The sequence below is a fragment of the Canis aureus genome, chromosome 22, assembly GCF_053574225.1.
Source record: "Canis aureus isolate CA01 chromosome 22, VMU_Caureus_v.1.0, whole genome shotgun sequence".
In the NCBI taxonomy this organism is placed as follows: Eukaryota; Metazoa; Chordata; class Mammalia; order Carnivora; family Canidae; genus Canis; species Canis aureus.
This window is the reverse complement of record NC_135632.1, coordinates 22,980,672-22,992,900: the sequence shown is the minus strand read 5'-3', so window position 1 is coordinate 22,992,900 and position 12,229 is coordinate 22,980,672. Positions and strand designations below refer to the sequence as shown.

Sequence of the window (12,229 nt, the reverse complement as noted above, 5' to 3'; positions counted from 1 at the left end):
GAAGGTGTTCTAAAAGTACGTTTCTTACCTTTTATAAAGGTTTTGAGACACAAAGAGATTGAGAAGGCAATCATGCAGCTTCTGTTTACTTCCCTGCTGCTGAAAAAGCCAAGGGAGCTCATCTGCACTCCTCCAGGTCACTGGGTCCTGACTGTTAGAAGGGAAGGGACAAAGGGACAATACTCAGTAACACTTTTCCAACAAGGAGATTGCCTCAAAAGCCTTCAGACAAATGTTAAAGGGAGAAAAATGTATTTGACATCTATCCCTGACTCTAATTATAATCTAATACTGAGAAAATTAGGTCAAAATCAGAAACTCTATCAATCTAAGAAAATGAATACAGTGATATCAAGAACACTAACCAAATTCTCAAGGTATTTTCCTAAAATCAAACTATTAAAAAAAAAAAACCCAATCAATCCAAATATACACACATGGATATACAGACATACACATATATTTAAACCATTTAACTGGAATAAAATAAAAATAATAAAATGACCTTGCACTGATATCATGTAAGTTTAAATCTTTAGCATACTATTAAAAGACACTTACATAATAATCTTTTGTTCTTTTGACATTAACAGGTGAGATGATTTAATCTTTTTCATAATAATTAAATTTTTATACATTAAGTTATAAGCTAAGAAAGAGAAGTAAAGACCCAGAGGTAAAATGTGTTGTAGAAGAACAATATGGACATTTATAATACCTCAGCTGCATGGTAAAATAGTTGATTAGCTTTTGCCTACATGAAGAAATAATGGTGGGACCTTCCATATATTCTAGTCTCACTGTTTCCCAAGCCTGGGAAGAAAAAGAAAAAATATTATAGTCTATTTTTTGTAAGTCATTGTATATCTAACAATTAATTTATAAACATAAATTTATAATTATTTCCATTTTATAGTTGCATAATAGAGATGGAATAAGAGTATTTTAAAATTCAGGATATGTTTATTTGATAAACTGATAGAGAATAAAAATCTCCTGGAAGCACTTAAAACACAATTTAACTCAAATATTTAGTTACTACAGTAAAAATATCAGAAATGTGGATGAAAAAACACTGAAGAGAATATATTTAAGCAATATATAATAATAAAAGATAAGCCTGTGAGATTATAAACATTTATAATGCAGCATGCTCACAGGAAAGACTTCATTGCATTTGTATACACATAAGTCAACCACTGCATTGCAGGTGGCTAAGAACTGTACCAGTCAATGTGTCCTAAACATTTGCTACTATGTACTAGATATCATGCCTAAGACCTCACTAGGATGGAGGACCATCTCAATTGATTCTCTTCACAACCTCGTAGTAAGCTGGAAAAATCTGCCAAGGCTTGAAGAATTTACCCAAGGTTACATAGCTGTTAGCTGTGAAGAGCTGGATTGTGAACTGAGGCATACTGACTTACTGAGTCAAAGCTCTTAAGACATAATACCAGCAATCAAACAAACATAAAATTGAAAAAATTTTTTTTTCTCTTTCAGAAGGAAACTACCTTTTAAAGTACTATAGTCTCTCTTTATGGGGGTTTAAAAGCAGATGATCCCTCTTCCTCTTCTGATATTACAGTCAGAAGGCCAATAGTAGCCTAGGTGACGGAGGTCACAGCTGCCTACATCATTCCCCTCACTTCATCTTGTCAGGTTGGCATTTTATCGTATTATATCATCACAAGAAAGATGAATGCAATACAGTAAGATATTTTGAGACCACATTCATGTAACTTTTAGTACAGTATACTGTTACAGTTGTTCTTTTTTTTTGTTACTGTTTTATTGTTATTGTTTACTATCCCTAAATTTTTTTTTAATATTTTTATTTATTCATTCATAGAGATGCAGAGAGAGAGAGAGAGGCAGAGACACAGGCAGAGGGACAAGCAGGCTCCATGCAGGGAGCCTGACGTGGGACTTGATCCAGGGTCTCCAGGATCATGCCCTGGGCTGCAGGCGGCGCTAAACCACTGTGCCACCAGGGCTGCCCACTATCCCTAAATTATAAATTAAACTTTATCATGGGTAAGCACATAAAGAGAAAAACATAGTATATTCAGGGTTTGGTACTATCCTGGTTTCAGACATTCACTGGGGTCTTGGAAGGTGTCTCTTGCAGACAGGAGGGGACTACTATAACAGTCACTTCATAAAGGTACATTATAAGAATAATACTAGTCAAATTTTACATTTAACCTAAAATCATTGCAAAAAAATTTGTAATGCCAAATTTCAGAATTCAACCATGTCTTATAATTAAAACACTTAACAGAGCATGGTATGTTGACATTTGTAAGTAAAAAACCTTATTAAAATAACATTTACCTGTAGATGTTGAAACTTGAGCAAGCCACAACCATAAGTCAATAAGCACATTTTGTGTAAACTGTGAATAAGGGAGGTCAAGACAGCCCAGGACAGCTCAGGGTAGAGTTCCATCAGTTCTGATTCATTCATGCCATTGTGACTAACATTTATTAGACAGAGAATCTAAGTAAAGAAATGAATTAACAATGATAGTAAGCCACCTCTGTAAGTAACGAACAGCCATTAAAATTTCCATAACTCTTTTAAGATTATTAACTTCTTATTCAAACTTATGTTCAAATGATTTAATCAAGCAAGAAACAGATTTCTTAGAATAAAACACATTTTCCAAAAGGCATTAATCACGAGTAAGATAGCAAATCTAGCATGCCAATGATAACACACAGAAAAAAGTTGGAAGAGGGATCCCTGGGTGGCGCAGCGGTTTGGCGCCTGCCTTTGGCCCAGGGCGCGATCCTGGAGACCCGGGATCGAATCCCACATCGGGCATGGAGCCTGCCTCTCTCTCTTTCTCTCTCTGTGACTATCATAAATAAATTTTAAAAAAAAATTTAAAAGAAAAAAGTTGGAAGAAAATTAAAACTTCAGGAAATGGATTAAAACTAACGACAAAGTTCCAATTTGGGAAAAATGGTATAAGAAAATGGTCCTTCTACTATAAATGCCCATTAACATAAGACAACATCTAACAAAATATCTCTAAAAAAGCACAGGTGGGCCTGCAAGAATGAAAGGGAAATCCCCCAGGTGCCAAAAATGAATAGGAAAGTGAACGTTAGAGGGCTAAGTGCTGGGGTGCTGTTCCTGGGGGAAGGGAGGGTCCTGAATAGGCAGCAGTCCCAGTAATTAAGGGCTTGGGTTTTCACACCCATAGCAGGGATGGAAGGTGAGCCGCCCTTAAACCTGGTAAGGTGAGGAGTTAGAATTAGAAAGCTTGCGAATACCAGGAATCCCAAGAGCTGTACTCTCTAAGTAAAGGGGTGCATGAGAAAACATCGGCTCACAGACCAAGCACATATTAAAGCTTACTGTCAAACTCTAATATTTAAGACATTGTGGTGTTGGCAAGGAAGAAGAAAACTGGAACAGAAGAGCTCAGAAGACAAACTCAAGTTAATTTCTAAGTGTGATATCCAAATCAGCAGAAAAGATGTACTATTTGGTGAAATGAAAAGTTAGCTAGCCAAATGATAAAAGATTCCTCACACAATAAACAAAATTAAATCCACAAGATAAGAACTTACATAGGAAGAACAAAAACTGTAAAACATTTTAATGGGAAAAAATACATATGAGAACATTTTTGTGATAATAAAATATTTTTTGATAATAAAAGATTTTTAAAGTAAGATATAACAGGCACAAAACCATAAGAGAAACTGTTGGGTAAATCTGACTTCATAAAAATAAAACTTTGTATAATGAATGATACCAGAAAGTTAAGACAAGAAACAATTGGAAAAATATATTTATTTGCAAACTCTGTAACAAAGGATTTATATTCAGTATGCAGAATATTTAAGAGCTCCTGGAGATCAATAAGAAAAGACAATTCAATTAAAGTTCAAGTAAAAGGGCTTGAATCAGCAATTCACAGAGGAGGAAACAAGAATGGCCAATAAACATGAACAGAGGAAAAATCTCAATGATAATCAGGAAAATGCAAATTTCTTGAGATATCACTTCTGGCCATAAGCACACTATCTATGGCAGCCAGCATTCCCATATATGCTTGAAACACACTTAAGCACAAATTTAAAAATAGTTACTATTTACTTCAATTCACACACAAATGCAAACTTCCATGAGTTTTATAAGTTTATTATCCATTACCTGTTTCATTAGTTCTTTATCCACATCACTTGCCATGGACTCCTGGATAGATCGCAGAGCAAGTCTATATAATGAAATAGTATCTTGACACTGGAAACACTGATGAAGGATTTTATCTAAATTGCCTGCTCTCCCAGCACTGTTGGAATTGAGAATAGATTTAATTTCTTATAGACAGCCAACATCTGTGAAAAATTTGGGGTAGATAAAAACAATGTGGTCTCTATTTTTCATACTTCAAATGATAACAAATTCAATAAAACACGATACAGGAAAATGACAGTGTTACAGGGCTGCTAGAGTCATCAATTTTATTCTAGTGTACCATTTAACTCCAGTATAAACACATGATAAGGACTTATGTATCAATCAATTATTGCACATTATGGAACACAGAAATGAGTAAGACATGGTTCTAATCATTTAGAAACATGCTACCTACATACAGGAAGCAGGAAAATAATTATAAATAAATGTCATTAGTTAGCCATGCAAGTTAAATTTGTGTAGAGACAGGATTTAGGGAACATCAGGCTACAGAAAAATCAGTAAATAGGGTAGTTTGTTTTTAAATATTACACAATATTTACCAGTAGTTTCTTTTTTAAATATGAAGATATGTAAAGAAGAAAAAACAAACAAAAGGTCTGTAGTCCTTCTCTACAGGCCTAATAAATTTTCTAAAGATTTATTATCTATGGGAAGCCATTTCAGATTTCTAAGTCAGCATGACTGTATGTAAATTTTGTTTAAACCAAAAGCCTGATTTATGATCCACCAAGCATACACTGTCCATCTGCCTTGTAAATGAGTAGCCTAAAGGAAAATCATCTTGTCCTTGAGATACGGGTCAATGCTCCTACCCCCTGCATTCTTTGAATGTTAAAAATGCATGATTCCTACCTATATGTTAATCTACAATCTTTTGAGCTTTTACAAGATGTAAAAAAGGTATATAACTCTGTAAAAACTGTTGATTCTCCAGAGCACTTCCTTCCCTGTGAAGAAAGTGTGTTACCCATGTGTTTTCCTGGCAGCTGTCCTAACTTGGGCTCGAATAAGACTCTTTCTTATTTACAGAGATTCTAGGTTTCTTCATTTTGTGTTGACACTCTTAAAATAGTTAAATTCAATAAATATTATGAAATGTGTGGACAGTGACTCACACTCTTGACTGTACTTAGGCAAGCTCCTGATGCTCGCCAGAGGCCAGATACACTGCCAAACCAGAGACAGTGGAAGAGGACAGTGCGAATACCATGGGCAATTAAAAATTTCAGATGTTTTCATTTCAGATCTGGTGCTCAAGATGAGAAGGTGGAATTAAGAGCCAAGAGCACTAGATTCAGTGGCTAGAATATGAATTGTACTAGGATTACTGTCCATTGCAATGATCGCCAAAACCATATTCGTCTTTTTTTTTTTTTTTTTTTGCCTCATGGTTGTGAAGAGACAAAGTAAGGTGAGGCTATAGTGAAGAATAAGTGTAGTTACACTTTGTAAGGCTTATCTAAAGGCAAATGACTAATGGGCATCTGAAACAAGAATCTATTTTAAGATGAAAGGTTTATCGAACTACATACCTACCTACTAATATGCAAGGACACTCAAAATGGCATGTGTTTGCCTCAATTGTCCCTCACTTTCCCAAAGCTAGGGGCCTCAAGCAGGTAACAAGGAGCACTCATGGGTCCCCAATGAGGGCACAGATGGCCTTCTCTGGCAACCCCTGACAGGGAAATGGTTAGTGTGATAAAAATTAGACAACTATGTCCAACAAGTTCTCATAATTCATGGGCTATCATCAATCTGCAGACACGAGTCTCATTCTCACAGGATGTTAGTATCACGGTTAGAATCAACACAATCTGATGTGAGTGGCTGAAAGCGATTGTCGCAAGGATCATTCTCAGTTTCACAAGGTGGGGAAGCAGTCTGCAGCAAACACAACACATGCAGATCATGTGAAATGGCCACTACTTACTGTGTGATCATTTTGCCGAAAAGGGTGACATAAAGGGCATTGCAGGTTGTAGCAGAACGACAGTGTCGTTCTAGCTTCTTCTCCTGCACCAGTTTACCAGAACACAAAACAAACAAAACAAACACAAAAAAAACAAGACCACCCTGGAATTAAACGGTCTTTACTAGGGAGCCATCAACAAATAGCCCTGGCAGAAATGACATGGTTCCTGCCACCTTATCAGTGGCATTGCTGCCATGTGGTGGTGGACCACAGATGCAGTAGGTATGTGTATATATGTTCTTTTGCTTTTAAAAATTCCTGTTTGGGATCCCTGGGTAGTTAGCTCAGTGGTTGAGCATCTGCCTTTGGCTCAGGGCATGATCCTGGGGTCCTGGGATGGAGTCCCGCATTGGGCTCCCCACAGGGAGCCTGCTTCTCCCTCTGCCTATGTCTCTGTGTCTCTCATGAATAAATAAAATCTTAAAAAAAAATTTCCTGCTTAATATAAGAAACTTAAACTTAAGCCCAATATGTTTTTTATTACGTCTTCTATCATTTGTTAGTAGTTTATGAGCAAGTGCATTTAACCATTAGTAAACTCCAATTTTCCTTAACACAATAGAGAGTTCCTATATTGAATGTTAAGTCTCACATAAGGTGTTTTATGGGAAAGCTGACAGAGAGTAAAAGAGCAGCAAAATTAAAAATACTTACCTGCTCTTTACTCAATGTAATGTCCACAGAGTGGCATTCTGCAATTATGATAGATTTTGCATCTTTTGGATTTAAAGGATCAAGATGAAGTGTAGGCCACAACCTTTTATTCAAAGAAAAAAAAATGAAATTCTCTTCTAATAAGATAATAAAAGCTGTAACCTACCCAAAGACAAGTCAAAATTTTTTCATTGCCTTATAAAATAAACAAGACTAATTTCTGTTAATCTCACTAGGTAATATTATTTGATTCATTCTAACCTGTATGTCGTTACTTTCAGCAATTAACCCCAACAAAGACTTTTAAATAGCATATATGTTAGGTAGCAAAGTGGCAAAACACCTTCAGTTCTATATTCTATACAAGCAATAAAACTAAACATATATATGTTTATAGCTTATGGATGGTATATATGATATATGATATATAGCATATGGATGGTATTAAAATCCTTGGGGCAAAGTAAGTGCTTAGGAAGAAAATGTCTAAAAAGGCTCTTGTGGGGGACAAAAATAGGTTGAGAAACACTGCCCTACAGAATTCAACCACTGTATCCCTTTTTTGAGGACTGCCGAAATAAGCGCACGTTTCAGGATAACAGGCGTCTGGAGCATTACTCATAGCCTGGCCCTCTCCTTATTTTTCTCACCTGTAAATGTAATTGCCTGCTAGCCATTGCTAGCTTGTGGTACAACTGGCAACTCAAGCTAACCAGGTCCCAAAACAAAACTTACATTTCCTCCACAAACTTGCCCACCCTTTGGTTCCCTATTTCAGTTCATGGATCCGCAATTTACTTAATTTCTCCAGCCAGAAATCTGGGGGCCATCTAGCCTTCCTCTCCTTGATATCCCAGCTCTAACCTCCCACCAAAGCCTGTAGAATATATCTTTCTTGGGAATTCATTCACTTCTCTCACTCCTCACTGCCACTCACATGAAAGACATAAAAACACAAACACATACCCAAAACCTTTCCTTCTTTGTACTTAACACATTTCATGTAACCTGAAAGAACTAAAGTTAGCATCGTACCTCCATGCTGGAGGGCATGTTTCTACATTCACAGAAACAATTACTCTTACATTCACTGGCAGTGGATCTATCAGCCATTTCATGTGTTTTTCAACTTGCTTAAAAATATAAAAACAAAATTCATTCTATTAATTCAAAATATTTCAAAACAACCCGATAAGAGCTCCCCAAATAAAATGAAATTCTCATTGAGTTTCTCATTATTATTGATAAAATCCTGTTTTTAGATAATTTATCTCAGAATATTAAAAGAACAAGTGGGAAAATACCATTATAGCTGATATGAATTCTGGACATTTAAGGAAAAGTCAAGGCCCTAAAAGTCTGTCAAAAAGAATAATTTTTGCTAATTGATTGGTTCATCCAATTGGTCTTTTCCAATAAGATACCAATGCCTATTGGCATATGTTACATTTTTTATTGATGTGTTTCCTCCCTAAAGATTCAGCAGAAATAACAGAAACAACACCAGCATTTTCTTCTCATAAATATATTTAAATGCTTGCTATAGCCACTACTGATAATTTTCTTTCTGAGAGTATCAATAGGTTACAAAGTGAAAACCGTACCTGAACTTGATCTATAGAATCAATAATGATGATGATGCTGCCTTGGTGACGGGCAGAGAGTTTTTCTAGCCAGCGTGGAAATTCTTCCAGAAGCTTGGCTGGATCCAATGTCAGAGCAGACACTGACCAAGAGTGCTGCATCAACTGCAAGACAAGAACACATACGAATGCAAGGAGTTAATGCTTTATCACAGCTGGTGGAAAACAAACGGGTAATACTGAAAATTGAAAATTACTGGGTACTTAGCCCCAACAATTTCTGACTCAAATAAAAATTCTGATAATTTCAAACCATGGCATCTTATACCTTTAGAGTTAGTCGTTTAATAATCAAGGAGGACTCAGAGCTGGTTGACATGGGCCTTCCCACAAAATGAGAAAGAATTAACGTGTTGGGGGAATTCTTTTGCTGTAACTGAATCCTGAAAGAAAAAGACCTTTTATAAGACTGATAAAGCTCATTTAATACCAACAAAAAAAGAATTCACAATGCATTAAACATCAATGCTACCCAACTGTCAGCAATCACATGGTCAATAAACATGGGAAACTTCCATTTTTATTCCACTTTTAGATCCTTTTAAATAAACCTTTAAAAATTATAGATTCATTTAGATTACAAATTGATATTAACTTGTAGAAACCAATATAGTGTACATTTAAGGTTAAAAAATTAGCGAAATGAGCATACCCTTTAATTGAAAATATGCTATTAGAGGAAAAAAGATATTTCTTTGCTAAGTACAAAAATATTACCTTCCAAAAAGTATTATTTTCCATTAAATAAAAGGGCAGGAAAAAAGGAAACAACAAATGCTCACTCTTCAACATAGATCATAATTATGAAAGAAAATATTCTTACTGTTTTTAAATAATAGCAACTAAAATGAAAATAAAAAAGAGTTTATCAGCTTCTATAAACTTTAGCCCCTAATCTGAAGAACGACTTTGCATTCATAATACAGGTCATCCTTTATTCTGATGTTCTTTATGACTTATTTCACACTATACACTCGGTCTTTGCCTTATTTCAAATATTTAAAATCTCAGTGAAACTTTTAAGATGAAGTCGATAATTGAAAACAAAGGCACATCCCCTGTATATATAGTTCACCTAATTCATTCCATGCTGACCACTCCCTTAACATAGCCCATGCTTAGCTCTGACCTACAAAATTAATGTACATAATCACAAATGCTCCTATTTCCTATTCCTTTCTCATTCTGTATCCTAACATCCATATTGTATATACTTCCGGGCATAAGTCTATTATTTTATACCTTTTTGCTTTTTTAATGTTTATTACAGGCCATGCAGGAAGGCAGATAGGTAATAATACATTTTGTCAAATGAGTTCAGTAATTTAAATGATAACAATGGTAATAACAATGTAATTGTAAAAAAAACACACACACATACACACACACACACACAAAACAATGTAATTGTACTGCATCATACCACTTTGATAAGAGAAGGGACTTTCCAGAACCTGGTCCTCCAGATACCAGAAGCGGTGGAATTGGTGCTGGTGCTGCCACTAGATCATTAAGGCGTTGGTAATACTAGAAACAAAAATGAATTAAAATTGTGAGGAAGCACACACCTCTTAGAATACTAAGTCAACTTCTGATTATCCTCTGAAATCTTTAGAGAAAAGCTGCATGAGAAAAGGAAATCTACTTGTAGTCAATAGCATCCTCATGATTGCTTATTTTTATGGCGGGTTAAGTGTGCCCAAAGTAGTAAACTAAGAAATGAGTCCCAATTTCTTCTACACATAGTACTACTATAAATTAATGGATGAGACAACACTTAAGATCTCCTTTGGGTTTTGCAACATTCAGATTTTTCAGAATGCTGCAGGGAGGCCACTCTATTACCCTGTATCCCCTAAACCACAGAAAGCACCACAGAAGGCTTTGAGGGTGCCGGCAGGCATCCTCAGCCTCTTGGGCAGAACACCTGTCCCAGACACTGCCTCACTTTCCAGGGATTTCTGAGAATAGGTCCAAACAAGAACAGGTTTTTGTCTGGGCCCTTTATCTCGGTCTCCCAACTTACTACAGAGAATCAGGTCAAGACAGGCTGCCTGAGATCTTTCTGCAATTGAGTGAGCTCTCGGCAATGTCCAAGAACCAATATATCTCAGGCTTTTCCCAGACACTAAAAACTGGTTTAGAGACGAAAAGGACACACTCAGAAAACCAAAATACCTCAGTACTTATTAGAGATGGTAAAGTTATCGTGGGGGTTGAGATGTCCATTAAGTGCGCCAGTGGTCTAAATGACAGCTGATAAGGAATTTAAAGAATTTGTACTAAGTAGTTTGTAACCTAGCTTTAGGGTAGTAGAAATTTCCAACAACTACAATAAACAATTATTTGGTACAGTTTTTCAATCAAATTTTCTTTTTGCCCATATATATATAGAATATATTCCTCAGGAACTCAAATTATTATGAAAGCAATGATGCTTCTCAGAAATTAAAGGACTTTATTGATTTAGGACCTTGTAAATCCTAACAATTTACTTCATGGTCACACAGAAAGCCTGTTTATAGACACATGGTTCCCAAGAAGAAAAAACATAGGATTAGGAGCCAGAAGACCTAGGGTGAAATCCCAGATCTATAATCTACTCCGTGTGTACTCTTAGGCAAACTGTAATATGAACCTTAGGTTCTTTATTTATGAAACGATAACAATGCCTCTCTTATAAAATAACATTTATCATGCGCCAGGTACTTTGCCAAGCGGTTGACGTATTTTATCTGGTTTAGTCCTCCTAACAACCCTGTCAGCTAGGTAAAGTAGTCAATCTCATTTTACAGACAAGGAAGTCAAAGTTCAGAGCTAAGAAATGATCAAAATCCAGAGTTAGCAAATGGGAGAACCAGGACATGAATAAAGACAGCCTAAATTATAAAATTTCTATGAAAATACCACTGTTACTGACAGCTATGATAATATTCTTTAAAACATTCATTCTTGGGGATCCCTGGGTGGCTCAGCAGTTTAGCACCTGCCTTTGGCCCAGGGCACGATCCTGGAGTCCCGGGATCAAATCCCACATCGGGCTCCTTCCACGGAGCCTGCTTCTCCCTCTGCTTCTCTCTCTGTGTGTGTCTCTCATGAATAAATAAATAAAATCTAAAAAAAAAAAAATTCATTCTTGGAGCACCTGGGTGGCTCAGTCAGTTAAGCATCTGCCTTTGGCTCAAGTCATAATCTCAGGGTCCTGGGATCAAGATCAAGCTCCCCATCAGGCTCCTTGCTTAGCTGGGAGTTTGCTTTTCCCTCTCCCTCTGCCCCCTCCTCATGTGCGTGCTCTCTCTCTCTCTCAAATAATGTCTTAAAAAAATAAAACATTCATTCTTACATTAATTTTTAAATATTATTAGTTTCTTATGAACTTGGACATAGATTTCTGTGTATTTCAAATTTTGTTAATTTGTTTAGATATTTAAGGATGCTGATAAATTGATCAGCCTATTGGATTAACTACTGTAGTGTTTTCTGAATGTTTGATATTTTGATTCCCTAAGCACTGGAAGAATAGATAGCCTTATGATTTTTTTTTTGATAGCTTTATGATTTTTATCAAGTTTCCTAGCTACCCTAATCTTGGTTTGGTGAACTGCTGATGGCAGCATAAAGAACATGTGGTCCATAAATCCTAATCTTAACTAAAAATCTTTGATGTTCATAAATATAACTGAATCTCACTTATCTTTCATATAATACAGAGTTAAGCACATGTCTCAAA

The 12,229-nt window shown here is 35.9% G+C and overlaps 1 protein-coding gene across 3 annotated transcripts in view; it reads right to left on the bottom strand.

Moving 5' to 3' along the window:
• NPHP3 (nephrocystin 3) overlaps positions 1-12,229 on the bottom strand; it is a 41,221-nt gene that overhangs the window by 11,383 nt on the left and 17,609 nt on the right. For all 3 annotated transcript variants that reach the window (XM_077865159.1, XM_077865160.1, XM_077865158.1), the window contains exons 10-19: positions 9,923-10,026; positions 8,768-8,882; positions 8,461-8,604; positions 7,892-7,989; positions 6,857-6,959; positions 6,161-6,243; positions 4,177-4,315; positions 2,341-2,505; positions 719-813; positions 29-151 (exon numbers count right to left, since the gene is read on the bottom strand). In XM_077865159.1, the coding sequence (XP_077721285.1) occupies positions 29-151; positions 719-813; positions 2,341-2,505; positions 4,177-4,315; positions 6,161-6,243; positions 6,857-6,959; positions 7,892-7,989; positions 8,461-8,604; positions 8,768-8,882; positions 9,923-10,026 (1,169 nt within the window). The remainder of the gene's footprint in view (positions 1-28; positions 152-718; positions 814-2,340; positions 2,506-4,176; positions 4,316-6,160; positions 6,244-6,856; positions 6,960-7,891; positions 7,990-8,460; positions 8,605-8,767; positions 8,883-9,922; positions 10,027-12,229) is intronic.